Source organism: Melospiza melodia, chromosome 11 (genome assembly GCF_035770615.1).
Source record: "Melospiza melodia melodia isolate bMelMel2 chromosome 11, bMelMel2.pri, whole genome shotgun sequence".
In the NCBI taxonomy this organism is placed as follows: Eukaryota; Metazoa; Chordata; class Aves; order Passeriformes; family Passerellidae; genus Melospiza; species Melospiza melodia.
Window position 1 is genome coordinate 22497659 of NC_086204.1, and position 27860 is coordinate 22525518.

The 27860-nt window shown below is 45.0% G+C and overlaps 3 protein-coding genes across 4 annotated transcripts in view; 1 reads left to right on the forward strand and 2 right to left on the reverse strand.

Annotated features, from left to right (window-relative positions):
• The window catches only part of GPBP1L1 (GC-rich promoter binding protein 1 like 1), a 31867-nt gene extending 22694 nt beyond the window's left edge, over positions 1 to 9173 (reverse strand). Inside the window, exon 1 of one of the 2 annotated variants that reach the window (XM_063166005.1) lies at positions 9075 to 9173. The gene's annotated coding sequence lies outside the window, so the exon portion shown is untranslated. Of the gene's footprint in view, positions 1 to 1142; positions 1261 to 9074 lie in introns of those variants that run through there. The other variant, XM_063166004.1, reaches the window with a different exon arrangement.
• A 255-nt stretch (positions 9174 to 9428) lies between these two features.
• On the forward strand, positions 9429 to 13441 carry TMEM69 (transmembrane protein 69). Its single transcript, XM_063166006.1, has 3 exons — positions 9429 to 9926; positions 10375 to 10442; positions 11053 to 13441. Exons 2-3 carry the CDS (start codon positions 10398 to 10400, stop codon positions 11758 to 11760), a joined length of 753 nt encoding a protein of 250 aa, XP_063022076.1. The 5' UTR covers positions 9429 to 9926; positions 10375 to 10397; the 3' UTR covers positions 11761 to 13441.
• Positions 13442 to 14090: 649 nt separating this feature from the next.
• Positions 14091 to 21245, reverse strand: IPP (intracisternal A particle-promoted polypeptide). Its single transcript, XM_063166007.1, has 8 exons — positions 20916 to 21245; positions 20401 to 20832; positions 19909 to 20064; positions 18844 to 19011; positions 17974 to 18111; positions 17536 to 17658; positions 16650 to 16870; positions 14091 to 15825 (listed from the first exon to the last, which is right to left on the reverse strand). Exons 1-8 carry the CDS (start codon positions 21217 to 21219, stop codon positions 15601 to 15603), a joined length of 1767 nt encoding a protein of 588 aa, XP_063022077.1. The 5' UTR covers positions 21220 to 21245; the 3' UTR covers positions 14091 to 15600.
• Between the last annotated feature and the right edge of the window lie 6615 nt (positions 21246 to 27860).

Consider the following 27860-nt stretch of genomic DNA (forward strand, 5'->3'; position numbering starts at 1 on the left):
TTACCTACATAAAGTATCTACAAAAACCCCTTATTTTCCCTTTGCTTTCACTTCCATGAATACAATTGTGTAGACACACCTTCACAGTCTGTGCACAGCTCCCTTTGGAAAGGAATCCTTGTACAACTGGCACAGCTCAACACCTGAGCTACAGGAACAGAATTATATCCCAGAGATGCCATCACCACCCGTTTTTTCCCATTATATCCCACAGTCAGCCCTCCAAAATGACTGCACAAATATAAAGGACAGCCCTATTAATTAAAAATACTGCAAAAAACATTGTTTAAATGGTATCTGGCTGCTAAAAAAAAAATCTAGTGTCTAAAAATGCAGAGCATCACTCCTAACAGGTTTTCTAGAATTACAGAAATATGAGCCCATTTTAGAACACTAAATGATAGATTAAAATGTTAATCATGTACTAAACTAAAATCTTCCCAGATACAGATATTAAATGTTTTAGTGAAGAGCAGCTATTACTGAGAGATTAACACCTTATTTTTTAAGTTTAAAGCAAATGAATCTATCTTGCAGAGTCATCAAAACTGTTTTGCATTCTAGACAGAACACTGCTATATAAATCTGTATTCCAAGATGAAAACATGCCAGAAGCTTGGCCATACAAAGTTCTTCCAGAGTAACAGGCCAGGGGTGGGGGAAAGTCACACCAATGGTTACAGACCTGACCATTTACACAAACCAGATGACAAATTTCAGTGAACTGAAAATAGGTTAAGAAAAGTCCATACATCTATGTCCTAATCCCCTTTTTTCTACTGACAGTCCTGCAACTGATCTCTCACACAGCTCTGCTTCACAAACAACCTGTCCCTTCACATACTTGCTTTCCACTTCTCCAAGGTCATGCTGACCCAGTCTTACCTCCTTCAAAACTTCTGGACAAACACATACTCCCACAAAACCACACACTGAACAAAGCCTCAGCACTCTGCTCTTGTGAATACAATACTGGCATCTCAAGTACAGGGGGTAAGGAGATGATTTTTTTCCTGACAGAATTAAAGATACAAGGGCATACAAGTACAAGAGTAACAATCAAGTAACACAGGAAAGTGACTTCCAGGACTGTAGAAAAGATTCTTCATAGAACAAGAAAAGATCACTCACAAAAATCCCACCTTTAGAAATGCTATTGATTGAATGATACCTGCCCTTCAAGCTTCTGTTGATCCAAGTTTCTGCAAGCAAGGTTACCATACAACAGCCAGCAAACTTGTCTTTGGAAGCAAGTTGTACTTAACTCAAAAGCCCAAAGCACATTTTGGAAAAGGCACCATCTGGGGAACCTGTACAGAAGCCTGTGTAAGATGATAAGCCTCTGGCCCTCAGCCAGCAAGTGTGATACATCAAAAATGAACCCTTCCAAAGGGTTTGCATGAGTTCACTCCTCAAAGCAGCAAGAATACCAAGATAAAGCCATTTAAAACATGTAAAATCCAAAAGGTTCAACTTCTCATAAGCACAGAATAGGAGAGCACAGACTTTCTACATATTATGCCTAGCACCAATTATTCCTGTGTGTTTCATACTGTGCAGCCACTGGCAATGCTGTCAGCCCCTTATGCCACTCTCCTGTGCCTGTGAAGATTCCACTTCCCTCCTTTAACTGTCTTTAGGACTGTTTATGTCAGAGAATTGTGGTATTTACCTGAAATATTAAAACCTGTTTACTGCTCTACCCTGCTGCAAGGAGTAGAGTTTCAGGGACTGCACACTTCTCTCAAACAAGTGCATCTATTGACACAACTGATACAAACCAAAGAAACACATTTTAAATAGTATTGGGCTTTAAATGTGAACAATGCTCTGAACTTTCAAACAGCTTTAGCATTTTATGAAATAAGGTATTGCAAATCTGCAGAAGGTATTCTACTATTTTAATCAAATCCAAAGGTCTTCTTAGCTCTTTAAGGAACAAAATCAAACATCTATTTTGTACTGCACTTTGATCTACAGACATTTTGCAAGGGAGTCAAGATAAGGCTGTGTTCTGGCCAGGAGCTTGCACAGCACCTTGTCATGGATGCCCTTAAGGTCCCACTCTTGTCCCCAAAGCCTCATGACAGAATGAGTGAGAGGGCAGTGAAGAGCCCATCTGTGCAGTCTGCCCAAAGCCTTAAGGAACAAAGTCAGTTCAGCACACACCAGGATCATGTTCTCCATCATCAGGAAAGAATTGCAAATATGTAATTACTGGCTTATCCCCTCTGGATGCTACGTACATCCTGCCTACCTGTCTTCCAGAAATGTGCATGGAGCCTAAGCAGAAGTTAAGAAAGTAGTTCTCCAGCACCTTAAAAAAAAATGGGATGGGTATTTCCCACAAAGGGTACTTTATAAATCAGTATTTTACCAGGGTTATTATTGCTACTATAGCACATTTACATTTAAATATATTCTGCTTGGAGTGGAGAAAAAACACATTTCCTATGGAAAAGAGCTTCAAATGCAACCAGACTATTTATCAAATATTTGTGTCAAGGCAAGAGCGACTACAAATCAAGTAGAGGGAAGTACAGATCTGCATTCCAGATGAAGGATAAGCAAGTAGAAGGCATGTCATTTGCAAAGAGGAAGAAGAATTGAAAGTCAACAAAACAGAGGACATTCAGAAATAACTGACCATTCTCCTAACCAGCACTGGACTAATTCTTCCCCTCAATACCACTGCCTGGTCCTAGGGGACCAGTACTACAAACTGGGAAGGGAGGTGCATTCCAGTTGCAGGTACTTCCCCTAAAGTACCCTGACAACCTGCCAGGACTGAGGGACAGCTCATCCCTCTGCCCCTCCCTGCATCTGGACTATTTCCAAACCCTTGTACATCAAGACCAGGACAATATGATCAAACTCCACTTTTATTTGTCTGTAACTAGGACATGACAAAGACATGTTCACTCAGCACTTTTCAGCATGTGTACAACACCTGAACTACAGTTTTTAAAGTTTACATTGTCTGCAATGGTTTTTATTTCACTGGTTTAACATTTTCAGCACTTTCTCTGATTGAGAAAGTATTAACAAACATCAATGCAGAAAAGTCACTGAACACAATTTAGTTTAAAACAACTCATATACTTAAAAATTAAATTGCAAAAATAATATATATTCCACTGGTTTGGTCTTGGCTTTAAAAAGAAAAAAAAAAAGGGGGGAAAAAGTGATCTCTAGTCCTGTGATCTAATGATTTGCTGCAGCTGGGACATACATCCTCTTTGCACCTTCACAGTGTTTTCCTGCAGTTCTCTCTATGATCTAGTCCATGAAACTGAGTTAAAATAAAGCAAGGAGCTATGGACAAAATGTTGTCCAGCTGGTTTGGGCTTTGCCTTTAGATCTTGAAGAGAATTATTGTGCTGTGCTTCTCCAGGTAATCTATGCAGGCCAAGACTAAAACACTGTCATCCTTCTATCCTAGTGCCCTACAATAAATTAGGGAATACAAGCAAAACATCTTGGGGGGAAAAATCTTCATACATTGCATGGTTAAGGATCTTCTCCAGAGATTTAAAAGAATTCAGCTCTACCCTCATCCATCAGATATCTTTGAAAGTCAACTAAGCAATGCTCCATTCACCAATTTGTACAGTCATCTTCAGCCTGCAGAGGTCCAAAAATTAATGCCTCATGAAGCATCAGGGAAACAAGTTTGTTATCAGCAGACTGGAATTCATTATGCAGCTATATGTACCCCAACTGGGATATTTTTTTGGAAGGTGTAAATGAAACCAGATTAGCACACAGCATTCTCCAGGGTATCCCTACAATCTCTTTTGGTTATTCCTATAGCTTGAAAGCCTATCCCTGCATCTAATGCCTGACCTGAACATATTCTGCTGCAATTTCACCTCAGAACTGCTTGTTTTATTCATGATGGATGTGGAAAACTGACTAAACTCTCCTTACAGATACCTTTTAAGAAATATTTTCTTCAGACCAAAACTTCAGTATTCCCTGACTGAAAGGCAACTTTAGCAGGTGTTGTTTTGGGGGAAGTCCCACAGACCACCCTGCATCCCAGCACTGTTTGGCAGCAGAAAAAGGATCTACTATCATATTCTGGGATCAAATATAGCCATGCTTTTTTTAAAAAAACACAACCAAACAAACAACCCACCCTCAACCAGTCACATTTCACTGGCAAAGATCAAGCTTTCAAGTTCAAAGCATCAATGATGAAAAAACTGACATGACCCACCTACCAAGTGTGACAGCTGACAGGCAGTGACAGGATGTTGGAGCTGCCTCCCAGTTATACCTGCAGGTAACATTTTTTTAAGCTGCTTCTTTATATATCACCTGCTTATGTCTGATGAAACTTGATGTATAAAACCACTGAAGAGCTAATCAATCCATTTTTCCCCAAACCTTAATTATGGTTTCTCTCTTTCAGACTTCATTGTTTTCTTTACAAATCTTGTTACACAGCCATAACTTTCTCAAATATCACATTATCCCAAACTGAACAAGATAGCTCCTGCTGAAGACCTACCCCTCCTCAGCAGAATGGAGAAACTGCTTCACTGCCTTATTTAAAATGCTTCTGTATGTTCCAGTATGACAAATGAATTTTCATGACAGTGATGCTGCTGAGTCATGATAATTTAGGAACCATTACAACCCCCAGGATACTCCCCCACAGAACTGCTTCCCTACCAGCTGCTACTTGTCTGTGTAGGCAATATACCAAAACACAGAAATTTGAACCCATCTACACCAAAATGGCTGAATCCAAAGCTATTGTTTCCAGACCATTTATTGAATTTGTTGGGATCACATTATCTGTGTGTCCAGTAAGAACACTATTGCAATACAGGGAAGTGAAACCACCAAAAAGTACATGATACAGGACAGAGTCCCTGATGTCAACACTCTTCCCTTGGACATACCCAAGTCTTGCCTTTTTTCTAGATGTTGAGAGGGAAAAAGCTCCACAACTCTTCAGCATTCTGGAACTTTTCCCACCCCCATGGGCTATCAGCTCCCTTAACACCAGAGGACACATTCCAGAAGGCCCAGTCAACCTGAAGACATTGAAGTTATCATTAACCCATTTCTCTACTTTTAACTGGAGTTCAAAGTAGAGGAAAGACAGTTTCTCCAAACTAACAGTCAAGACCATAACACATTCAGTATTTTCAGGATGAGGGATCCTTGCTGAGTTTTTTTAAGATTAACATCAAAGGTCTTTTCAGATCATCTCACATGAGTCCTGATTAATCCCTTGGTGATGGATGACTCATTGTAACACAATGGCAAAACACTCCCCTCTGCTGAAAGGCTGGAGCCCTGTTGTAATCTTACCCATACACCTTCCCCAGCAACTTTGTGAATACCAATCATTTCTGTGCCCACAATAATACCATGCACCTCCCTGGCAGACTCAGTCCTTTATTTACAAGTCAATTGTTCATCACAAACTGAAGATGACAAAATTCCAAGAGAGTGTCACTCACTGCCACATACTCTCTATGTTGCAAATAGGCTATGGGGAGGGGGCTACACAGATATCCAGAACCTAGAAGAGACACCAAAAATCAAACTTCAATTATAATGTCTCATTTCTTCCTGTATTGAAAAAAAAAGGATTCTTAAAACCAAGGACATCTAGACAACATTATACACATACTTCCTTATCAAGTGCCACCAACACCACACCACTGAGCTGTGATCCTCCTTCCAGTGTGGAGGATAAATCTATGCAAAACACTGAACTGGGAATGATCACAAGATTCAAGGAGAAAACAAATCAACACTGGCATTTTTGCTAGAATGTCTGTAAGTCCTAGAACTTCAGTTGCTCCTGGCGAACTCCCTAATGTACAACAGTCCCTGAGGCACAAGGTCACATGCTGTAAAATATTTCTTTCTGAGCATCATTTATTGCAGAAAACCTCAGTCATGTTTGGCTGCACTGGTTCAAAGCATTTTTGTTAGGCCAGACCTTGGAAGTGCAACTATTTCAGATTAGTCATATTATAGAACTGCATACACCAACACTTTGTGAAACTGTTTGCTGTTTAATAATAGAAAGGTGTAAGTAGTATCAAGTGTGAAAATTCTTCTCCGGACTTTTAAAGACCAGCTAGAGAAGGAGTTGCACACTTCAAGCAAGAATTTCCAGTTTGGAGTGAGACAGCCTGATCACTAATATGTATGATCAATTAAGCCAAAATGTTTTCCTCCCTGCCTACTGGCACGCTCACAGCCCTGTCTAACCTAGAGCTTCTAGGTCTGCCCAGTGTTTGCACAGGGCAGTGGACACTTGGCCACTATCAATCTCTACCTAAATCCACTCCCAAAACCAAAGATTTATCTTCTGACCATACAGTAACTCATTAAAGTTTGGCACATTTTCACAGGAACATATAAAGTTACAGTACACAAATTAAACAACATCCTGGCTTTCATGAAGTACTCTGAGCAGGACCATGTTTCTGCCAGCTTCACTGCTTTTCATCAAATCTGACCAGCAAAGAGAACATGGACTTCAATTCCTCTTGCTGAAACAAAAGGCACACATGATTTAGTTGGCATCCTGGTCACTATGTAAGTGGCAGTAAAATGTCTGCTTACATTGCTGAATTTGCAGAACCAAAACTGAACCCCTCCTGCCTCTACAAATAAATTAACACAAAACTTCCAAATCCCAGCCAAACTTCCTGGTACACACACTACCTCATCAAGTGCAGAATCCAGTGAGTATGACCTGTCCCTGGATAAGCCAGAGCAACAGTCACCCCTGGTTTCTATGGAGCTGTGAGGAAAAGCTCTGTCCCTGCAAGCACAGCCAGCACTCCACAGGAGAGAGGTGCTCTAAAGCTTCAGCTCCACTGAACAGAGTCAGCCCTTTCCCAAATCTCTTCCTACAGACAAACAAACAAAGCACACCCTGGAGTACACTTCACAGCTAAGTCAATTCAGCAGTTACACAACTAACTTCAAACAACTCCTAACACTGGGGGGAAAAAAAGGTAACTTGAACTCCTGAGCCAATAGTTTTTCTTCACTTTGTAAAGGCAAGAACGACATTATCTGACATCTCACACTCCTGAAGAAATTCACAGATCTAACCACAGCATTTTTCTGTATTAAAATAAGGATCCCACAACTCCTGAAACACTGTTTCCATTTAATGAAAATGCTAGTGAATATTATTTTTCCTGTAGTGACTTAATTTCCTAATTTAAAACAGGAATGTCAAGATTCAGTAACACCGTGCAGTGTTACACTGCATCTATAGGAGACAAGGTGACCATACCCTGTAAATATTCTCAAAGTAGAGATTTTTTCCTAAGACTCAGAAAGTATGCACTTCCATTTGATTTGTTGTACTTCACATCTGCATTCTGCTCCTCATATTTCTGAGACACTGCAGAAAAAAACCAGGATTTGTGGTTTTTTTTAAAATGCCATCTGTTCCCTGCATATTTTCACTTTAGGTCCTTGTATGATATCTGCAATGGAAACTTCTGTGTCATATAGTATTAAGGCTATAAACCAGATGAATATAAAATGCAGAGGGCTGCAGCATTTCCCTACAAACAGCTGTAAAAAAACCCTAACATCATAAGGAAGTACCACCTGAAGCTTTTCTATTCCAAATACAAAACTTTTAATAAGTTCTTCTTAAAGGGACTTTCCTCCAGAAATGAAGTGAAAGAGTGTGAGAGGAAAAGCTGCTTGAAGAATTTGGGAATTTTATTTGTTCCTACCACTGCTCTACACCTGTTTCCCTCCTGAGTCAGAAACTGGAAGGTTCAGATACCAGTCTCCAAATGGATAAGCTTTAAGGGGAACCTTTCACTGAAATACCAGCCATCTCCATTCACGAACTAACATTTGCATAAGCTTTTTTCATAACCACCTAACATTTTTATAGAAGCAATGTCAACTCCACAGTAAACTCAGCTTTGATGGCGCTCCAATTATCTCAGCTGTTATCTCCATTCCCCCTCTTTGCTATTTCCACACTTTGCTCAGGCACTTGCAACGTTTCAGAGTATTATCAACATTACTAACGCTTGTGTCACTCACAGCTCGGGGGCGGGGAAAGGCAGCCTGACCTACCTGGTCATGTTAATATAAAAAGATCTTTAAGCAACACTCTTAAACCATTCCACCATTACTTGTGAGAATTTAAATAGCTACTGTTCCTCTAAAGCTGTTTAAAAACTCGTAACTTGTGCAGACACCTACTGACTACTCTAAAATCGTTCCAAACCAGCTCGTTACTAAACCGAACTGAATTCAAAGTCTGAAATGGATGCTGGAAACGCCAGGCGCGCTCTGAGCAAGTCCAGCCCCAGCCCTTGAAGTCAAACCACACAAGACCTTAGGCCAACAGGGCATCAAACACACCGGACACACGGAAATAACTTTGACGCCCGAAAGAGCCGCCCCCCGCTCGGCCCGGGCGCCGTTTGCCTGCGAGCAGGCACCGAGCGGCACCTGACAAGTTTCCCAGCGCCGCTGGCAGCGGGCACGGCGAGCCGAGCCCCGGCTGCCCGCAGCCCACGTGTCACTGCCGGCCGCCGACCGCCCCTTCCCGCCGGGGGCAGCCGGGAAGCGCGGCCCGGGAGGAGCCCAAGGGGAACGGCCGGGCCGCCCGCTTTCGTTTCCAGCCGACAGCGGGGTCGCCCCTGCCCGGCCCCCGGCACTCACCCGCCGCCCCGGCCCGCCCCCCCCGCCCCGCTCACGGACGGCCCCATGACAGGAGCTCAGCTCCGGCAGTGTCAGCGCTACGAACTTCCCGGCTGAACAGGAAACAATAACCCGCAGAGCCCCGGCCCCGCCGCCCACCCCGGCCCGGCCCTGCCCGCGGGGACCTCGCGCTGCCCCCCCCCGGAGCCGCCGCGGCCGCGGGACCGAGCGCGGGGGGGGTGGGGGGGGGGGCCGGCCTGGCGGGAGGCCGCTCCCGGGCCGCACCGAGCCCGCGGTGCCGCGGGGGGCGGCGGGGCGGGCCTGGGGGCGGCAGGGGCCGGGTGAAGACGCGGGGGGTGCGGGGGGCGCTGGGGGCGCGGAGGGGGCGGCGCGGGGGCCGCACTCACCGGGCGGGCCCTGGCGCGGCTCCGGCGGCCCCACAACCATAACAAAGCTCTGCCCAAAATGGCCGCCCAGCCCTGCCCGGCCGGGGGCCGGAGGGGGCGGGGCCCGCGCGCGTGCGGGGCGGGGCCGAGCACGCGGAAGGAACACGCCCCCCCCCGGCTCCCCCTCCCTGCCCCCCCCGGCCCCCGCGCCTCCCGCCCCACCAATCAGAGGCGGCGGCGCGCACCGCCCCCGTCACGGCCTGTCGGAAGCAGCCGCAGACTACGAGTCCCAGAAGACTACCGGCCGTGGCCGCCGTGAGGATCGGCGAGCGGCGCGCCGCAGGGCGGGCTGGGATTCGTAGTCCGCCTGTGAAAGGCTTGCCCGATGAGGTGATGCCGGAAGCCAGAAAGCAGGAATGGCCTCACTGCTCCCCAGGAGACGTTCTGTCCCACGGGTAGGAGAGGAGCGTGTCGCTCCTCTGCCAGACCGACCGCGGCCCTCGGGCTGAGAGTGACCGGCACTGCTGCTCCCGGTATCGGCTCGGCGGGCCTTCCGGGACCCGGACGAACCCGATGGGCCGCGCCCGTTCCCGCCCGGACCGGTAGCGCTCAGCACCGGGCGCCGTCGGAGCGCTTATGGGAGCACCGGAAGGCACCACAGCTGGCGGGTCCGGGGCGGTGGCAGCGCCCGGTGAGTCCTGCCCGGTCCCGGTGGGCAGGGCGGCCCCTCCTCCCTCTGGAAGATCCATATATTCTCCGCTCCCCTCGCCCTCCGGCGGGGCAGTTTGGTTGCCGGGGCTGCCTTGCTGTCCCGGCGCAGCAGGACCGGGACCTGTGGAGTCAAATCCAGGGCGAGCCGCCCACGTTCCCCCGGTGAGTGTGGTACCCCGGCAGGGAGCTCACCCGCAGCCTGCATGGGGTGGCTTTTCTGCTCCTTTTTTTATTAATCGTCGCTTTTCCCGTGCTTGAGGAAATGCTCCTTTATAAGCTTTGTGAAGCCATTTATCCGTTGAAGAGGGAATGATCCATGAGCGGGAAGTCAACATCTGTTCCCTGATGCTCAGTTTTTAAACTAGAAATTGTTCTTGCAACAGTTAATTCAACTTTAGAATTTCAGTTCATAGAGCTGCTTGAAACGAAGTATTCTGCAGTGGGCAAATACTGATGGAATAGATATGTAATGTATATACACATATCTCTTTAAATATACACCTGTAAGACTCTTGCATTTGATAAGTGTAGACTGTGACTGAACTTTGACCATCAGACCAACTCAGTGATTCATTGGTTTCAAACCTTCTTCTGAATTTGTCTGTTTTAGGGCATTGGGAAAATAAAACAAACATGTTTCCTCTCATACAACGATGCTGCTTCAAGACACCTTTCAAAGTAAGTTACTGAAGGCTTTTTTTGCTGATTTTATTTAAAAGTAAAATAGCAAAAGATAGGACTGCAGCTTTGGAACAAAAGGTGGCTTCCAAGTTGGAGTGTATAACTCAGCTTTTCTGGAATAGTTCATCGTTTCTACAGCACTTTTAGGCAAAGCTATTTCTTTTATAAAATAACTTTGCTTTTTGAGATTTAGCTCAGATTTAGAATAGCTTTTTGAGATTTATTGCCTCAATGTCTCTTTTTCCTATGACTTCTTGGTGGAGTAGTGAGGGGACAGTAGCTGATTTCTGGGGTGACCTTATCCTGCTTCTATAGGAAACTACTTTATATTTTACTCTGAAAAGGACTGATACATCTTCAAAGTGCCCAGAGAATGTGTGGGGAGGGATAGGTGGGCTCTGAGTAAGCTTTGCTTGTGCACTCTGGAGAGCCCAGTTGCTCTTCATCAGCTGCATTCATTAGTTTGGTTAAAACCACTTGAAATTCAAAAGCAAAGGCAGCTGTGGTGTGACCTGAGCTGGAAAAGCACTTGGTGCAATATTCAGGTCGTTTAGGTACCTGCACGTCTGTAAACCTGCACTGTTGAGAACAAGTTTTGTGCTTGCAGCTGCAGAAGTTACCTGGTGCCAGCGTGCTGCTCCATGGCAGGAGCAAGACAAGCTGCTCCTCCTTGGCCCTCCTCCAGCTGCAGAGGGATGCACGGCCTCTCTGCACACCTCTGAGCCTCCAGCCAGCAGCAGCTCACACAGCCCAGCTCCGGCCTTTCCACTCCTCTCTGCCCGTCTCCAAGAAGGAAACCCCTGCAGAACCTGAGGAGAGCCCAGGGTCACTGAAGGATTGTCCCAAGCCAGTCCTTTACCTGAGCCTGGGAGGGCTGATTCCCTTTGTGGCTGTGCCACTGGCCATGGCCTCGCAGGGCTCCTACTGCCCAGAGCTGGCCTTTGCTCAGGTCACCTATGGAGCTGCCACTGCCTCCTTCCTGGGGGGCATGAGGTGGGGCTTTGCCCTCCCAGAGAACAGCCCAGCCAAGCCAGACTGGCTGAACCTGGCCAATGGCACAGTTCCTGCTCTGCTTGCCTGCCAAGCCTTGCTTTTCAAAGATGTCACTCAGGGAGCACTGATGCTCACGGTGGCCTTAGGGATAGCACTGCATTATGACATTTCCCTTCTTCCTACTTACCCCAGGTGGTTCAAGGTACTGAGGGTATTTGGAACAGTGGTGATGATATCATCCCTGTTGGCCACTGTAGCACTGAAAGCTTTCTTAGAAGGGGAGCAAAGTGATGACAGAAAAAAACAGCAGAACATAAATTAATAAATCTGTAAGGAAAAGCTATTATCTGCTAATAAGGTATTTGTATGGAGTTCCAGGAGAAATAAAGACTGTGGTGTGATGGCAGGGATCAAGATGCTCATTCTTGAAGCAAAATGATTTTCCAACTGATTTGTAAGCTAGTTCAGGAGGCAAGTATTGTAAACAGCAATTACTTCCAAGGCAAGCACGAGTCTGTCCTTATCTGTAGAACAAGAATCATTCCTGAGCGAGATGTTGCTGCTCTAGGAATTTAGAATGGAGATTCAAAATGACATGGGTATGAATTGCTCTGTGCTGAACTATGAAAGCATCTGGTTTGACTGTAATGTGTCATCATGTTCTGAGGTGGGGAAAACAACATGAACAAGGTGAAAGCAGTTCTAGTTTGGTGTTTAAAGAAGTAGCAGAGAATGATGCAGAAGCACATTCTACTCAGTTGCTGTGTTGTGGAACAAGACTCCTATTTCACTCCTATTTTCAGAGGAGGTGTTCAAAATCGCAGGATCACAGAATGGTTTGGGTCAGAAGGGGCCTGAAAAATCATCTCATTCCCATCCCCTGCTGTATCCAGGGACACCTTCCACGAGATCAGGTTGCTCAAAGCCCCATCCAGCCTGGACTCTTCCAGGGATGCTGTGTGAGGGAGTGCTCAGTGTGGTATCAGGTAAGAAAGGACAGGTGAGGTTTGTTTGCAGTGGGATGCCAAGGTCAGCACTCACCTGAAATGTGTCATTCAGCTGCTGTGCTGGAGTGGGGAAAAGCTGAAGAGGAAGCTTTGTGTGGCTGACAAGGTGCCACAGGAGAAGGAAGGCCAAATTACTGCTCAGGCTTACTGAAATTAAAAAGGTAATTTGGGCCATCTTTTCCTAGTTTTGTTTGGATTTAGGGCTGCCTGGCAAAGGAAGCTGTGTGCAACACAGCCATAAAGATCTGCCATACTCCTAAATTAGAGGACTGTTAACTTATGCTGTGACACAAGGACTCAAGTGCTGGCACTAAGGGATCAGATAATGGGATTGAAAGTAGCTTCTCCCTCCTAAGAATGTACATTTGGACAGGTGCCAATGGGCTTGTAGGCAGCCTGCAAACCCTCCACGATGGGTTTATTACTGAAACCACTGCAGAAGCATCTGCTCTCTGTACTGGATTCTTCCTAGCACATCATTTAGTGGAAGATACAACCTAAGTCACATGAATTTTCTTCTTTGTGTCCACTACCTGAAGAAAGGGGATGTGGGCATACTTCTTGTAAGCTTTTTATCAGAAGTATTAAAGCACAGTGTAAGATGCAGGAAGAAAGCTGAAAATGATATCCACATGTGGTCTTAGGACCAGATAATCTTCATAGTTCTGTTAAAGCACTGATCTTCATTGTTGTTATACACCAAATGAAGCACATGTTGTCCCTTAAATTTTGTTACCTGTTCATTCTGCAAAGAACAGTTGTTTAAGAAACCTGCCTGTCCTGGAAATGAACCATCTTGTATGATGTTGCTGAAACAGCAGCTCTGTAAATCAGCCTCTCCCTTTTGCAATCTGTTGACATTTTTATGTTAAAGAACATATTAGGCAATTATGGGTATCAATTGCTCTATGCTGAATCATGAAAGTACCCTATTAAAGAAAATATTTCAGAGCTTTTTCAACATAAAGGAAATAAAATTGAGTTTGTGAATGGAAATGGTTTTTCTATTCCTTCTTACTTAGACATAGCATCTTTTAAGATGGGTCCAGAGAAGAGTCCTGTCTTTGTCTTGATTAGGTAAAAGATGTGCTGAGGATCAGAGGCAATAATGAACCAGCTTCAAAGTTTCATTCAAACATGACAGAATCAGTTACAAAAGCTGCAGAAGGTAACTTCAGACAACTGCAGATTCCCTCAAGCTCCATTAAACCAGGAAGTTTACAGGTAGGGATCAGAGGTAAACCTGTAGTTCCCAAACAAATAAAATACAGCTAAAGTAGTGTTTCTCAAACAGTTCCAAGAGGGATCCTGAAATATAAAGAAGAAAGACTAAGAAATATTACCTGTAATTTCATCCCACAGGTGATGAAATTACACATCAGCCCACAGAGGGCTGAACAGAGATGGCAAGACAGACTCGCAAGAAGTTTGAGTGATTTTATACTGAGAAGAAAAATACATGAGTATTTTACTGCAGAAGTGTGTTACTTCCACCACTCAAATAGTCAAAATTTATAACCAATCTTTACCTAGTGTTCTGCTGGGAAATATGATTTCCAGTAAAAAGAAAAAATGACCTATTATATGAAAGTGGCATAATACAGCTTACTAAGTTATGAAAGCAACCTTTTCAAGAGCAGTCCAGTCAGTTCTGAAAATACATTTTATTATGAAAAACAGTTTAAACACAATCAAACCATTAATTCAGACACATAAGAAATTCTTTGAAGTAAAAGCACACACAAGATTATGGAACAATCAGACTCTCCATCATCTAGCATGTTCTAGCCCAACTCTATGTTAGATTTTAGGACATTGATTATTAAGGTACCTGCAACACTCACCTTGGAGGATTTATCATGTAATAATTTGTTAATTTTACACAGGGGATATTGACCTAAACAGAATGAAAGCTCCTTTGTCTACACAGTGCCAGGCTTCCTGTTTTGTGGCATTCCAGTTGTGGTTTGGTGATCCAGAATAACACTGTCTATCAAAATTCAAGCAGCCTTACTTCAGACTCCATCCAAATCATCCACAGCTGTGCTGAAAATGCAGCCAGTGTGCAAAAAACAACTTGAATCTAGAAATAACTCCAAACTCTTTGTACTATTGTTTTACTAAGTGTGTCTGAGCTAAATACAAACTCCTTAAGAGCACACTGGTATCATCAGTTCAATACTAAATGCAGCTAATTCTAGCACAGAAAGCCCCATTGGCTCAAAGTTGGATGAGGCAGGATACAAGATGCAGTGAAGGTGAAGGAATGTGTCTTGTAGAACAGCAAGTATTCAATGCCAAGACTCAGCATGTGTCACACAGGGTAAAACCACATTTGACTATGGGGAAAAAATATGGGGGCAAAAGCCTTTCCCTGTGTTTTTATCCTAAGAGCAGTCCTGAACAGAGCAGCCAATCTAATGCATTTGCATTTAAAATTCACCAGAGCTTACACAAAAAGGAGCTCTACTGACATCAGGGACACCACTGAGAGGAAAAGCCAGCACTGAAAGGGAATGGCATTGTTAGAACTGTGAGGACAACCTTCCAGAAAAGGAAATTCTCATCCACTCACCATTCAAATTTGTGGAGTGGCCAGAAAGTAAAGATCCAATTCATGTTTAATGCCCACCATGTCCAGCAACAGAAAAGAGGCTTAAATGCATCAAGGTCATAAGTGGAGGCACCAAGTCTTTCCTGTGTGTTATCTTCTCTTCCTTGTTTTCTGCCAGAAAAAGAACTAATGCCATCCAAATCACCCATCTGATGTTACCTACAGATAACTCCTTGCTGTTGACAGTAACTCACTTCCAGACTGCAAGTCTGGCTAATGTGCCAGCTCAGTAATAACCTGATTAATGTCTCTTAATGTGTTGCAATTATTTCTTCAGATTTTTACAGGGCAAATTCACCATTTATTTCAGTGAGCTTAATCCAGTTCTAAGAGGCATTCCTACTCTTAACAGAATACTTCCTGAGACAGACACTGGATAAGCCAATTTACTTTGAAGGGCTTTTCCTTTTGCTCAGGAAAATCCCTCTGATCTAATTCTCCACTGAAGCTCCTGTGTTAAAAGAGGTTTCTGGCCAATGAAACAGGAAATCTGAGGAGACATAATTGACTCATTCCTTGAATGAGTTTTGTTCTTTGTGTTTCACAGCACAGCTACTCCTCCTTCGCAGCGGCTGGTGATCATGTTGGCAATTTCAGTCCAGCTGTCCATGTGAGGGTTATAAACTTCAACAGAGTCAGAGGTTACTGGAGCAGCAAAATCAGGACTGGGAGCTCTGCCTCCTGAGGCATAGAGAAGTCCATTCACAGCCACAACACAAACACCAGCTCTTGGGATCTTCATCGATGCAACTTCAACCCACTTTTCCTAACAAAAAGGTGAAAGATGAAGAAATAGCTTTAAGGCAAGCCCTGATTCTGCTAAAGTAACTTTTAAAGCTTAAAGACTGAAACATATACAAAGAATACTGTGTATAACTTCACAGGTTTACATGTGGTATGTGTACAGTATCCAGAAGATTACCAAGACAGGAATGACAACACTTTCACAAGGGGTCCAAATTGTGGTAATCTCTAAAGAGCAGATCCCATACTGTCTGCACACAACACCCCTCCCTTTCTTCAGTCACTGCAAGATGCAGGCAGTCTCTAAAATAGAGCATGGCACAGTTTGAGGTGGGGGAAACAGGAAAACTAAATTCAATTTGAAAAGCAAAACAGATGGCACATGTTCTGCTTTTAAGAGTAGCTACGCTTCCAAAGAACATCATAAAAACATGAGCAATACCAGTCTAGTTTTTTATCTTCTAGTCGTGCTGAAACACCACTACATTTTGATGCAGAAGATCCTCAAATTTTGCAATAAAAGGTGACTCTTACCTTTACAATGAGTTTTTTCTCTCTATTCAGATTATTGAGCTTTCTCTTGTAGAGGGGGAATCTATCCTCTCATCTTAACCCTAAGAAGTATTTACCAAACTACAGTACATCCGCGCATAGTTAAACCATGACAATTACTTAGGACAGACCCTGAGATCACCAAAGCTTTGTTTCACTCAAGATAGTCAGCCAGTAGTGAAAAGGAAATGGAATGTCCAGCTTTTTCTTTTTAGAGAAAGGAAGCAGGATCTATAGCATCTTACACAAAGCTGATGCAATCTACATTTATGAAAAGGAGGGACTCTGCCATACCTCTTCAAATGAGTATCTTTCTACACTAGCAAGTGCATCCTGGGATTCATTCCAGCCTCCCACAGCATAGATACAATCGTTGAGAGCAGCTACACCAAGATAGGCTCTTCTGGTGCCCATGGGAGCGAGCTCAGACCAGCGTTTGGAGATGGGGTCGTAGACTTCAACAGAACGCAGCTCTACTCCTTCACTGCTGATACCACCAATGACATAAATCAAACCTGCAGAGACAGAGCTTCTCCTCTTTTAGGCTTCATAATGGAGACAGAAAATTACTGTCACAACACAAGTGTCAGCCTGACATTAAGATGGTTAAAGAATGTCAGAAAATCCTCCTTTTGCTCAGTAGTAGAATACATAAAGCTTTCGCATGAGCAGCTTGAGGCTTGAGCACTAGAAGCTCTGAGGAAAGCAAAAATTAATTAAGTGCAGGGGAAGGTTCATTCAGAAGGTTGCAACTGCTGACCTGGCCAGGATCAAATACTTAGTCAGCACATTTATTGGTCAAGTATTTAGACATGTCTGTCTTAAAATAACCTGTGGCAAGTCTTCACAGTCACAAAGAAAAATATGCAAACCGAAATATGGAAGATAAATAAAAGCAGTATCAGAAAGAACAATCAACTGCAAAAAGACTCGCTGCATAACCACGCTGGCAGCCATGTAGAAACTTTTCATGTGATAAAAGGTAGGGGACAATAGAGAACTTTATAGTCTTTGAATTCTGCAGAATTAAAAATAGAGTATTTGAACAACAAACAAGCAAGGCACAAGCATGTGTGACTGACAGCTCAGTACAAAGGTAAGAATTCATGACTGAGCCATAAAGCTTCAAAATCCAATGGCTGTTGGAACTATTTAGGGATATAAACTTAACAATATTCACCTTGTATTTCACAACACCCAAAGCAGTAACGGGGCTTAGCCATGCTTCCCACCACATCCCAACTATTCTCTTCAGGATCAAATCTTTCAATTGTATTGCCAATCTCTGCTCCAATCCAGCCTCCTGCAAATAACAGCAAACACAGGAAGGAATTTAATGGTACAAAGTTGTGTATTAGCTGTATTTTTAGACATGCAGTGTACTGTTCCAGGACAAATTCTGAAATCAGCATGCAGTCAGCCTACAATGAAAATAAATTATAACTATACAATAACTAATCCACAGAGATTTAGTATATATGTTAATATTTATGGACACAGATGTTTTTCAAAACTTAAGTTTGTGAATTTGCATCACCAAGATGTAATATTTAAGATCATTTTACAAGTTCTATGAATTAAGAACTTTAACTCCACCTAGAAAAACCCCACAACTTACCCAAAGCATAGATGGCCCCATAGCATGTGCACACTCCCAGTGCACAACGGGGATGGTTCATGGAAGCCACGGTTGTCCATTGCTTTGTAACAGGATCATAACATTCAGTACAGTCAAAAATCATTGAGTTATCCTCACCTGCATAATAAAAGCAAGAAGAGTCAGGAGAAATGCAATCTTTTTCACTGCAGATATGGAAACAATCTTCAGCTTCTTCCAGGACAGGCAACATTTGAATACAAGATTTATCTTTTGGTGAAACAGCCAGCATAGCAAAAGCTTCATTTGTACATAGTGATGATTACACATGAATCATCACTAGGAACCACTGTCATCAGTAGTTCCCTGAAATGTTGCTGAAAACATCATAGAGGTAAACAACCAGGGTGCTGCACGCTTTACTCCTCAGCACAACTGACTGGGTTTTCAAGACCAAAGAATGAGCTCTGTGGTGACAAAAACAGTCTACATATGCATTCTTTTGTGATGGGCTGGTAGAGTTACTCATCACATCCTTGTGCAAACAGACATAATGAGCCTTTCCAGACAGACAGTGCACAAGTGGTCTGTCCTGTGCTACTGCCTTTTGTGCTATGGGCTTTTCCTAGACTGTAAGTTCCACCAGCGGTGGTACATGAATCCCCCAGAATAGCCAGCATCTTTGAGTATATCTGCAGACATCTATATGGTAACCTGTGAATAGCTACACCATGAGGGAAGAGCAGCTTGGTAAAAACTGCCAGTACAGGATCCCTAACAGGCATTCACAGAGCACTGACAGTAGAGAATCAAGGAAGAGTAATTTTGAAAGTCTCCATCCATGAGTTTTCTAGCATTCATGTAAGAAAGCAAGCTTATTTCAGCTGTTACCTCCAATGGCATAGACCATTCCTCCCACCACAGCCACACCCAGCCCGCTCCGGGCCTGGTGCAGAGAGGACACCGTGGTCCAGTAGTGGCTGAAGGTGTCAAATCTCTCCACACAGCTCAGGGCTCTGCTGTCACTCCAGCGTGCTCCCTGCAGTCGGGTGTACCCACCTGCAAAGCAAGGGGAAAGGCCAAGTAAGAGCTTCCTCTTCACCCTCATGCTCCTATATCTAACCATGAAAAACATTACAGTAACAGCCATTAGCCACTCTTAGAAGGAACTGGATTTTTCCAAGTAGCTTCATTTTTCCAGCATACAGGGAAGAATGGTTGCCTTGAGGGTCATGGAAATTGTGCTGAGCTGATGCCACAACACTAAAAACATTAGAATTCATGTTTTCAGTAAAATACAAGGATCATCCAACAGCCTTTGCTGCATAACATACTGGCAGCCATGTAAAAACTTTTCATGAGATAAAAGGCAGAAGGCAAGAGAGAACTTTATAATCTTTGAATTCTGCAGAATTAAAAATAGAGTATTAGAACAACAAACAAGTGAGGCACAAGTGTGTGTGACTGACCAATACAAGCTCAGTACAAGCTGGTGCTACTGCCCACAGAGTGAAACAAACACGTTCCCTTCCAATATAAAACTGCAGCTTTGCTGAAAACTTGGATTTTCAAGTACCCCATCATATGAACCAAAGTGTCCCGCACAGAGAAAACTTCAGCCATCAGAACAAAATGTTCAGTGAATTTGTATACACCATTCCAGCAGTGAGCCCTGGGTAAATCCTCTGCTGATTTGCAGTTTTCCACCCAAAGCAAATTATTTTTGAACAGCAAATCTGGGCTTTGAATGCCATGTCACAATGACAAGAAATGTGAATGCTGGACTCCTGCGCAATTCTAAGCAAAGCTGCTAACATGGTAACTCAGCCATGATGTAATGATTTGGTATCATTATGTATTTTGATTTTTAAAAAAATCCTTGAGTATCTCCTTCAGTACTGCATTCTGAGATACTACTTCATTTGTTTTATAAGGTTCAAACAGCCACATTCTAACCTACTGCATAAAGGTACTTCCTGGCTTTCCTCCGGGGACGACCTTTAGAAGCCTGCAGAAAACTGCTGACCTTGTTCTCTTTGGGAGACTTAGAGACTTCACAATATTCTTTCAACAGAGTTTGCAGGGCCACTCGAAGACTGAAATCTGGAATACCTTCAAGAGTAACGTAAGCAGAATAAGAATAAAATTAGCAGAATTGAAAAAAAATCACAGTGAAAAGGAACAAATTGTAAGCAATTCAGTTGTAGAAAACTTACTAACTTTTCCAAAAACAGCAGACAAATCAATGTTGCTTACTTTTATAAGGCATTTTCAAAAGCGTGTTTTTAAAGTAAGCTGTGCTTATTTTTTAAAAAATGGCGCTTGTTTGCTATAATTTTTTCATTCATCATGCCATTAATGTAAAGAATAGTCCATCAAAGCCCAGTACCTCTGAACAACACATAGTTTGCTCACATACATGCATCTGATATTCCTTCTTTCACTTACTTTCTATGTATTTTAACAGCCTTTGCGCTGGTAGCAGAGGGAACCGAACAGGCTCCAGTACTTCCACGACGTATTTCTTTCTTTTCCCCACGTCCTTCAGAACCCATTGCATCGCTGCCGCGAACACCTGGTACTCGTCCTCGATGCTCAGGTCCTCGCTCCGCAGGATCCTCACCAGCTGCTCCTTGGTGAGCGCCAGGAACTCCTCCCCGCCCTGCACCTCCAGGAAGTGCGCGTGGATGTAGCTCTCGGTGAACTCCATCAAGTCGTGACAGGCGATCTGCTCGGAGAACTGGAAGAGGCCGATGCAGTTCAGCGGGTCGATCTGGCCCTTGAGGAACTCGCAGCAGAGCTCCACCACCTCGGTGAGCTGCAGCATGTCCGCGGCGACGATGAGCTCCTGGACGTTGTGCTCCGCGATGCTCACCACCCCTGCGGGCACCAAACCACAGCGGGGCCCCGCTCCAGCCTGCGGCCGCCGGGCACCCGCCCCTCGCCCCGCCGCCAGCCCTCACCTGTGTAGATGAAGTCGAGCAGCGTGTGGAAGGTGTCCGCCTCCACGCCCGCGATCCGCACCACGTCCCGCCCGGACTCCTTCATGCCGCCCGCGAACAGCGCCGCGAAGTACGGGCTGCTGGCCGCCAGCACCAGGCGGTGCACGGAGAACGCCTCCGGGCCCACCTCCAGCCGCACGTCGCAGAAGCTGTGCCCGGCGCGCAGCCGGTTGATCTGGGCCAGGAGGAGGCGGGCGTGCCGCTCGGAACTGGAGACGGAGCTGGAGGCAGAGCCGCCCTTGCCCGTCCCGGCGCTCGCCGCCATCGCTGCTGCGGCACCGGCACCCCCGGCGCCGGCCTCGCGCCGCGCACGCGCCCCGCTCTCCCCGCCCCGGCGCGTGCGCGGCGGGGAAGTGAGGGGCGCGCTCCCGCCGAGGCGGCGCTGCCCGGACGGGGCGGGCACCGGGACGGGCGGGGCTGAGGGCGCTGTGGGGGCTCCGTGTTTTGTGCGGGTTCCGTGTGTGCCAAGGGCTCTGTGTGCCGAGGGCTCTGTGTGCCGAGCACCCTGCCCTCACGGCGGCACTAGGTCAGGTACCTCTGTTCGCTCCTTTGTCTATGCGCCTGCCTGGACACCTGGCCCCGTGAGGCCCCACAGGAATCATGGAATCATCAAGGTTGGAACCGACCTTTAAGGTTATTCATTCCAATGGTCCACCCAGCACTTCTCCTGTAACCCCTAAACTGCTAAACACATCACCCAGTGCCAGATCCAGATGTCTCTCAAACACCTCCAGGGCTGGTGACTCCACCGCTTCCCTGGACACTGCCTATTCCACTGCCTGACCACCCAAATAGTGAATTTTTTTTCTAGCATCTAATCTGAATCTCATCTGTTTTAGCTTAAGGCCATTTCCTCTGGTCCTTTCACTGCAGGCACAGTAAAAGAGACTGACCCCAACCTCACTATAACCTCCTTCCAGGGAATTGTGGAGAGCAGTGAGGTCCCCCCTGAGCCTCCTTGAGACTGAACAACCCCTGCTGCCCCAGCAGCCCCTCATAAGACATGTTTTCTAACTTTGTTGCTTTCCCTGGGCATGGTCCAGCACCTCAATGTCCATTTTAAAGTGAGGAGACCCTGTGCAGCCTACAGACATCTCTGGTCCCTGCTCTGCTCTTGTTTGTGGTTAAAACTGATCCTGCAATAGGTTATTCATATAGTCACTGCCTTCACAACCTCTGTCCCTCAGTCCCAGTCATGCTCTTGCAAACTGGGTGCTTATGAGAAATATGGCTGTGTTGGGGAGAAATTGCAGCTGCCACCAGCCCAGGGAACGGCAGAGATGAGAGGCAGGGACACTGCCTGGGACTGTGGCAGCAGAGCAGTGTTGACAGGGGATAAGCATCACATACTGAGGTAAAGGCACATGATCACTGGGTCTGGCAGAGCTGACACTGATTGTGAGAAAAAAGCATCCCTCCTGAGTTTTCCACAACTGTTCCAGGAGCGTGACAGGCAGGCACAGCCCAGCAGCCCCCTTTGTCCACAGTGTCATGCCATGTGTGGGCCTTCCTCCTCGTTCCAGCATGGATGTTTCATCAGTGTCCTGTAGCAGCACCATGTGGGTCACGGGGGTCAGCCCTGATCCTGAGGCAAAGTGTGCTTCCATCTTAGTCTGTGTAATTCCCTGAGTCACGGCATGCCTGAGCTCTGATGGGGGATGAACATCACTTACTGAGTTAAGTGCACGCAGTCACTGGGTCCAGCAGAGCTGGCACTAATTCTGAGAGAAAAACATGTTGAGTTTTCCACAGCTGTTCCAGGAGCATAACATCCAGCCAGAGCAAAAAGCGATCAGAGAGCCTCTTGGAAAGCTTCCATATCTATTTACTGTGAGGCTGGGAAAGAAAAACATGTCTGCTCACAGTTACAACGGTCATGGCCCCTCAGGCTTTTCTCATGAGTCTGCATTTCATTGTAATGACTTTTAAATGTACTTTTGGAAAGAATCTGAATCATGATACCCTCGGGGGGCTGTTGGTTTCTGTCTTCATCAGCATTACATTCTAATTACATTTCAAGTTGGTCTTCAAAAAATACCCATAGAAAACATAGATCTAGAGAGAAGAGATTTCTGCAAGTACACAGTTGGATGCATGCTGATATAAATCTATATATTTTAACCCTGGCTAATAAATGCATCAAAGTTTTTCTTTTTTGACACATCAGTAAAAGAAACCAGACCCCTCTCGTGCTGACATTTTATTCATCGGAAGTGGCCTGTGAGTAAAAGGCTTAGAACTCTCCTAAATGCCAGTGGCTCGCTGGCTGGCTGATGTCAGCTGTTAGACTCTTGGCCAGCACTAGGATTTCACACCATAGTTCCAAATTTATGGACACAAAATAGTGTTGCTGAGAAAGTCATTTTGCCCCAAAGGCCTGTGCTGTGCTGTGTTCATGGTTCTGCCCCCAGCAAAGGGCACTTCTTCAGCACGTGTCTTCTGGGCCACAGAGGAGCTGTAGAGGATGGAGCTCATGATGCCATATACTGTTGTGAATCTCCCAAAACATGCTGTAGATTTTCAGGAATAAGTCTGAAAGTACCTTTGACAGTGTGAAATTGCACCATGTAATGAGGAGGCCTTTTGATTAACCAACAACAAGAATGGTAGTCATTGTAGTGAAGGAATTAAAAATGTCTTCAATTTTAATATAACAGACTTTAAAAAAATATATATCTGCCAATAAACCAGCTGAATGCTGACTGTGATGTAGGACAGGTGACAAAAAAAGGCATGCTCTGTGCTCCTCAACATGTCCCATCGCCTGCACCTGCTCCAAAGTGCTGCTGCCACCCTGCCAAAAGAGTGAGAAAATTCTCACAAAAAACTATCCACGTTTTCTCTTGAAAAACCCCTGTCCCACAGAGGCCCATTGCTGCTCAGATTTCTCTGGCTGAAGGGCTCTCAGGAAAACCTTTCCCGGTGCCTGGATGATATTCTGCGGAGCCACGGGAGGTGTCTGTGCTGCTCTTCCCGAATCCTGCAGGTGCCGCTGTTACCGCAGGGAGATGCATTGGAGCAATAATAAAATCGGGACTGCAGGGTGACGTATTGGAACATTAACAAAATCGGGAGGCTGAAAGGTGTCGCCTGTGCGGATGCTGAATCTCTCCTCTCTTACAGTATGATTTAAGTTTGTCGTTGCGTTTTGGTTTTTTTTTATTTTGTTGTTGTTGTTGTTGTTGTTGTTGTGTGGGGTTTTTTTTGTTTTTGTTTTTTTTTTCCTCCCTGAATTTGATAAAGATGGAGAGCTCTTAGTCTTAAAAAACCAAAAAAACCAAACACCCACCCCAAAACCCAAAAAGAGTAATAATTGATTTGAATGTGCAGTTTTGCCTGACTGCTTCTTCTCAGAACCTGTCCATTATACCTGCAGTTTTGGGGACCATTTTGACTTAAAACCCCTTGCCATGCTTGGCTGTTAAATTCCCTATTGCAGAGGAGACATGAAACTCAGAGCTTCACCACTCATAGGTACATCAAATCCTATGGGATCTTTTGTGATAGGGAGCCACTTTCTATTGCAACCAGAATGTGCCATAATTCCTCCCCCAGTTTAGTGGGTATGAAATCTTCACTTCCTGTCACAAACTGCATCTCTGCACTTTGCCTCCTGTGCTAAGGCATCTGCTGTAACCTTTCAATGGTACAGGCAGTTGCCATTTTTGTTACTAATTACCCACTATAGTTGCTACTTGTAATGTAATGCACTGGATCTATCAGAGGAGACGTGTTCTACAGCCTCACCAAAATGGAAAGGAGCTTTGTGTTTTGATGTGCAGGTAAGAGGATACAACCATTTTTGCTCCTTTGCTCCTCTTCCCTAAATTCCACAAGGATCTGAACTCAAACTTCTCCCAGGAAAGCCAAAATTGCAAAAGTGCAGAGCTACCAAGAGCTCCTGAGGAGTACAAGCATCTAAGCTACATCTCTTACACTTCCAAGACACCTTGTCTCTATTAAGGTCCAGGTTTTTCCCACATGTCCCATTTACTCTGGATGCCATTGCATGCCCAAAGCAATGATGCAGATCAGCAGTCTGTGAATGCACAGTTGGTGGGTGCTGTTGTGCATCCCTTGAAAGGATAAAACAAGGCAGGCTGCTGGACTTCACACTCTTCAGCCTGGAGGAGAGAAGAGGCTCCCTGGCTACTTCTAAGGTATTTCTCAAAGACAGCATTGGTTTACCTCATTGTCTCCCCAATGGTGATCATCACAACTGCTTATTGTGTTTGTCTACTCAGCCAAAAGCCTCTAATGAGCTACAGACACTCTATTCTAATTAGATACCTGCATAAGCCTGTTGTCAGCTTATGCTTTCACGTGATACATAAGCTTCAGTGGATAAAGAATTTTCCCTTCAGGGTCTGAGTGTTTCCTACCTCAGTGGGTTGTGCTTCACAGGGAGATAACACATTTTCCAGACTCAAGCCAGGCAAGAGAACTCTCTTTCTCGACAGGGTTGGGCCAGGCCCAAGAGCTGTTACCTTCATTCCTGTGAGGGTTAATGAATCTTGATGAATGTATGTGTGTGTGTGTGTGTGTGTAGGGTAGAGGTCTGAACACAGAGAGCAAAAGGGTCCCCAAAGACAGTCTTTCTGCACAGGCCGTCCCACAATACAGGGCTTGTGTGAAAACGTTTAAGTTTTCACACTACCAGCAAGGTGATGATGGCTCCGTCCATTTTTCAGCTGAACTGATAATGGCTTGAGAAACTGTACAGCTGGGCTCACTCCTCTCCTCTCCTCTCCTCTCCTCTCCTCTCCTCTCCTCTCCTCTCCTCTCCTCTCCTCTCCTCTCCTCTCCTCTCCTCTCCTCTCCTCTCCTCTCCTCTCCTCTCCTCTCCTCTCCTCTCCTCTCCTCTCCTCTCCTCTCCTCTCCTCTCCTCTCCTCTCCTCTCCTCTCCTCTCCTCTCCTCTCCTCTCCTCTCCTCTCCTCTCCTCTCCTCTCCTCTCCTCTCCACTTTATGAACTTTTTTCTGTTTTGAAATTCGTAACAAAGTATTTACTATTTTCACTCTAATGTGGCTTGAGGTAAAGGTGGCATTAAGGTAACAGCCTGGTATCAGAGTTGTCAGTCCAGAGAGGTTTAGCACTCTTGAAGTTGGGATTGAGAAACCCCCCAAAGTATTCAGATCCCACCAAAGGTGCTGCAGCACAGGCTGTGCTGGCATCCAGTTGAGGGAGGTGTTTGCCCCCTCCAGTGACCAGCCATGCCCTGGGGAGCCAGGCAGCAAAATTGGGGAACACATCTGAGCCACAGGAAGCTTCAGAGGCAATGTGACATTCCCAGTGAATAATGCACAGATATTGGCCTGTGATTTCAGGAGCACTGGCAATCTTTCACTACTGTGTGCTCCAGGCTTCACCTTCACAATAGCATTGGGTGGAAAAGGGATTGGTGTGTGATAAAAAAATAATAAAACAAGGAAAAAATCATTTTTCAGTCCTAAAGTATGCCCCAGCAATGAAAGGATTGTGTCACCTGACCTACTTGTGTGGAGAGGTTTATGTTCTAGGTACACTTACCTAGCAGGAAGTTTGGAGGAATTCCAGTGAAATGGGGAATGTTGTGTAACATGCATGGCTACAGTTCCCCACCACTTAGAAGATTCTTGTGTTTAAGCCATAGATCTGGATCAATTCCAGGTAATTTGATTTAAAATAAACATCCTGCATGCTGTGTGTCAGATACTAGCACAATAATGTTTTAGTCTTCCTCATTTCTCCCGTGGGAATAATTATTCCATGAAGAAGGAAAGTGATCTAATGAGAGAATTAACTCAAGAGCTTGAACATTGAATTAGTCACAGCTGTCTGAGAGGGGAACCAAGGCGAGCTCCACAGAGACCTCACTGCATTTCCAAGGAAGGAGGCCAAAAGAATACTGGAACTGGGATAGCAGTTGGTGTCAAAACAGAGGCAGGAGAGATATGCTTTTAGGAGAGAGACTTTCCTCCCTCATTTCTCTGTGAAGATAAATCTCAGCAGTAGGGAATCACTGAAGCTTTATCTTGGAGATGTTGAAAGCTGCCAGATTGTTGAGGTCTGATCCTAACTGTGTCCTCACACTTATTTGAAGCAGATGATTGATTTCATAGCTTGGGTCTTTTTTCACTGTGGTCTGGAGCTGACCTGCAGCTTCACACTGAATTAGATCTGCTCTCTTAGGTGACTGTATCAAAGGTGCAGGGTTTTTTTTTTTTGCCAAAAGGAAAAATGAGTTGTGCTTGAGAATTATCAGTCTTCAGGCATGGGGGAATTCAGTCTTGCAGTTAGTAAAGTTTGGCAATGTTTCAAATTGTAATCCAAACCCTAATGCTTTTTGGACTCTTTACTTAACTCTTGTCTAAATCTCAGTGTTTCCTTGGATAATAAAGTAGAGCAAACATACAATAGACATGTCTGAAGTATGTGCCTTTTTTAAAATAACTCCAAGTTATGCAAACATTTGGAACAGAAAAAAGGAAGGAAAATAACCAGAAAACGTGCATGAATTCAGCTAATTTCATTCCTTTTAAATTATATAGTCATTAGATATATACCAAGAGCACGTTTGTTCTCCTAGAAGATACTGCACTGGTGTTGACAGAGCTCGTGAGCTGATTTCATTGGGAAGATGGATAGAGTTAAACTCTGCCTGATACCCACCACATTCCAGAGCCTGTGTGATGCAGTGGGGTCATTCCAGAATCAGCCCTCAGTGGAATGTGGGATACGTCACCAGCTCTGAGTAACAGTTAGTAGGATGTCTGTCCGTCCTGCATCTGCTTGCTGGGTGAGTCAGGACTTCCAGGGCTCTGCACACACTGAAGCCTTAAAAGATTAAACCTTCTTCCACAGTGTAACATTTCAGCTGGAAATGGCATAGCTTGCTGCTATGCATCCCAGCTCCTTGGCTGCTCTG

Excerpts from the sequence above, each read along its gene's own strand:
- TMEM69 (XM_063166006.1), top strand. The coding sequence starts at position 10,398 with ATGTTTCCTCTCATACAACGATGCTGCTTCAAGACACCTTTCAAA. Across the intron at positions 10,443-11,052 it reads GCTTCAAGACACCTTTCAAA|CTGCAGAAGTTACCTGGTGC; the intron begins GTAAGTTACTGA and ends TTGTGCTTGCAG.
- IPP (XM_063166007.1), bottom strand. The coding sequence starts at position 21,219 with ATGGCGGCGAGCGCCGGGACGGGCAAGGGCGGCTCTGCCTCCAGCTCC. Across the intron at positions 20,833-20,915 it reads GCTCGACTTCATCTACACAG|GGGTGGTGAGCATCGCGGAG; the intron begins GTGAGGGCTGGC and ends TGGTGCCCGCAG. Across the intron at positions 16,871-17,535 it reads TGGGTGTTGTGAAATACAAG|GTTTGATTTATGTCATTGGT; the intron begins GTGAATATTGTT and ends CTGTCTCTGCAG.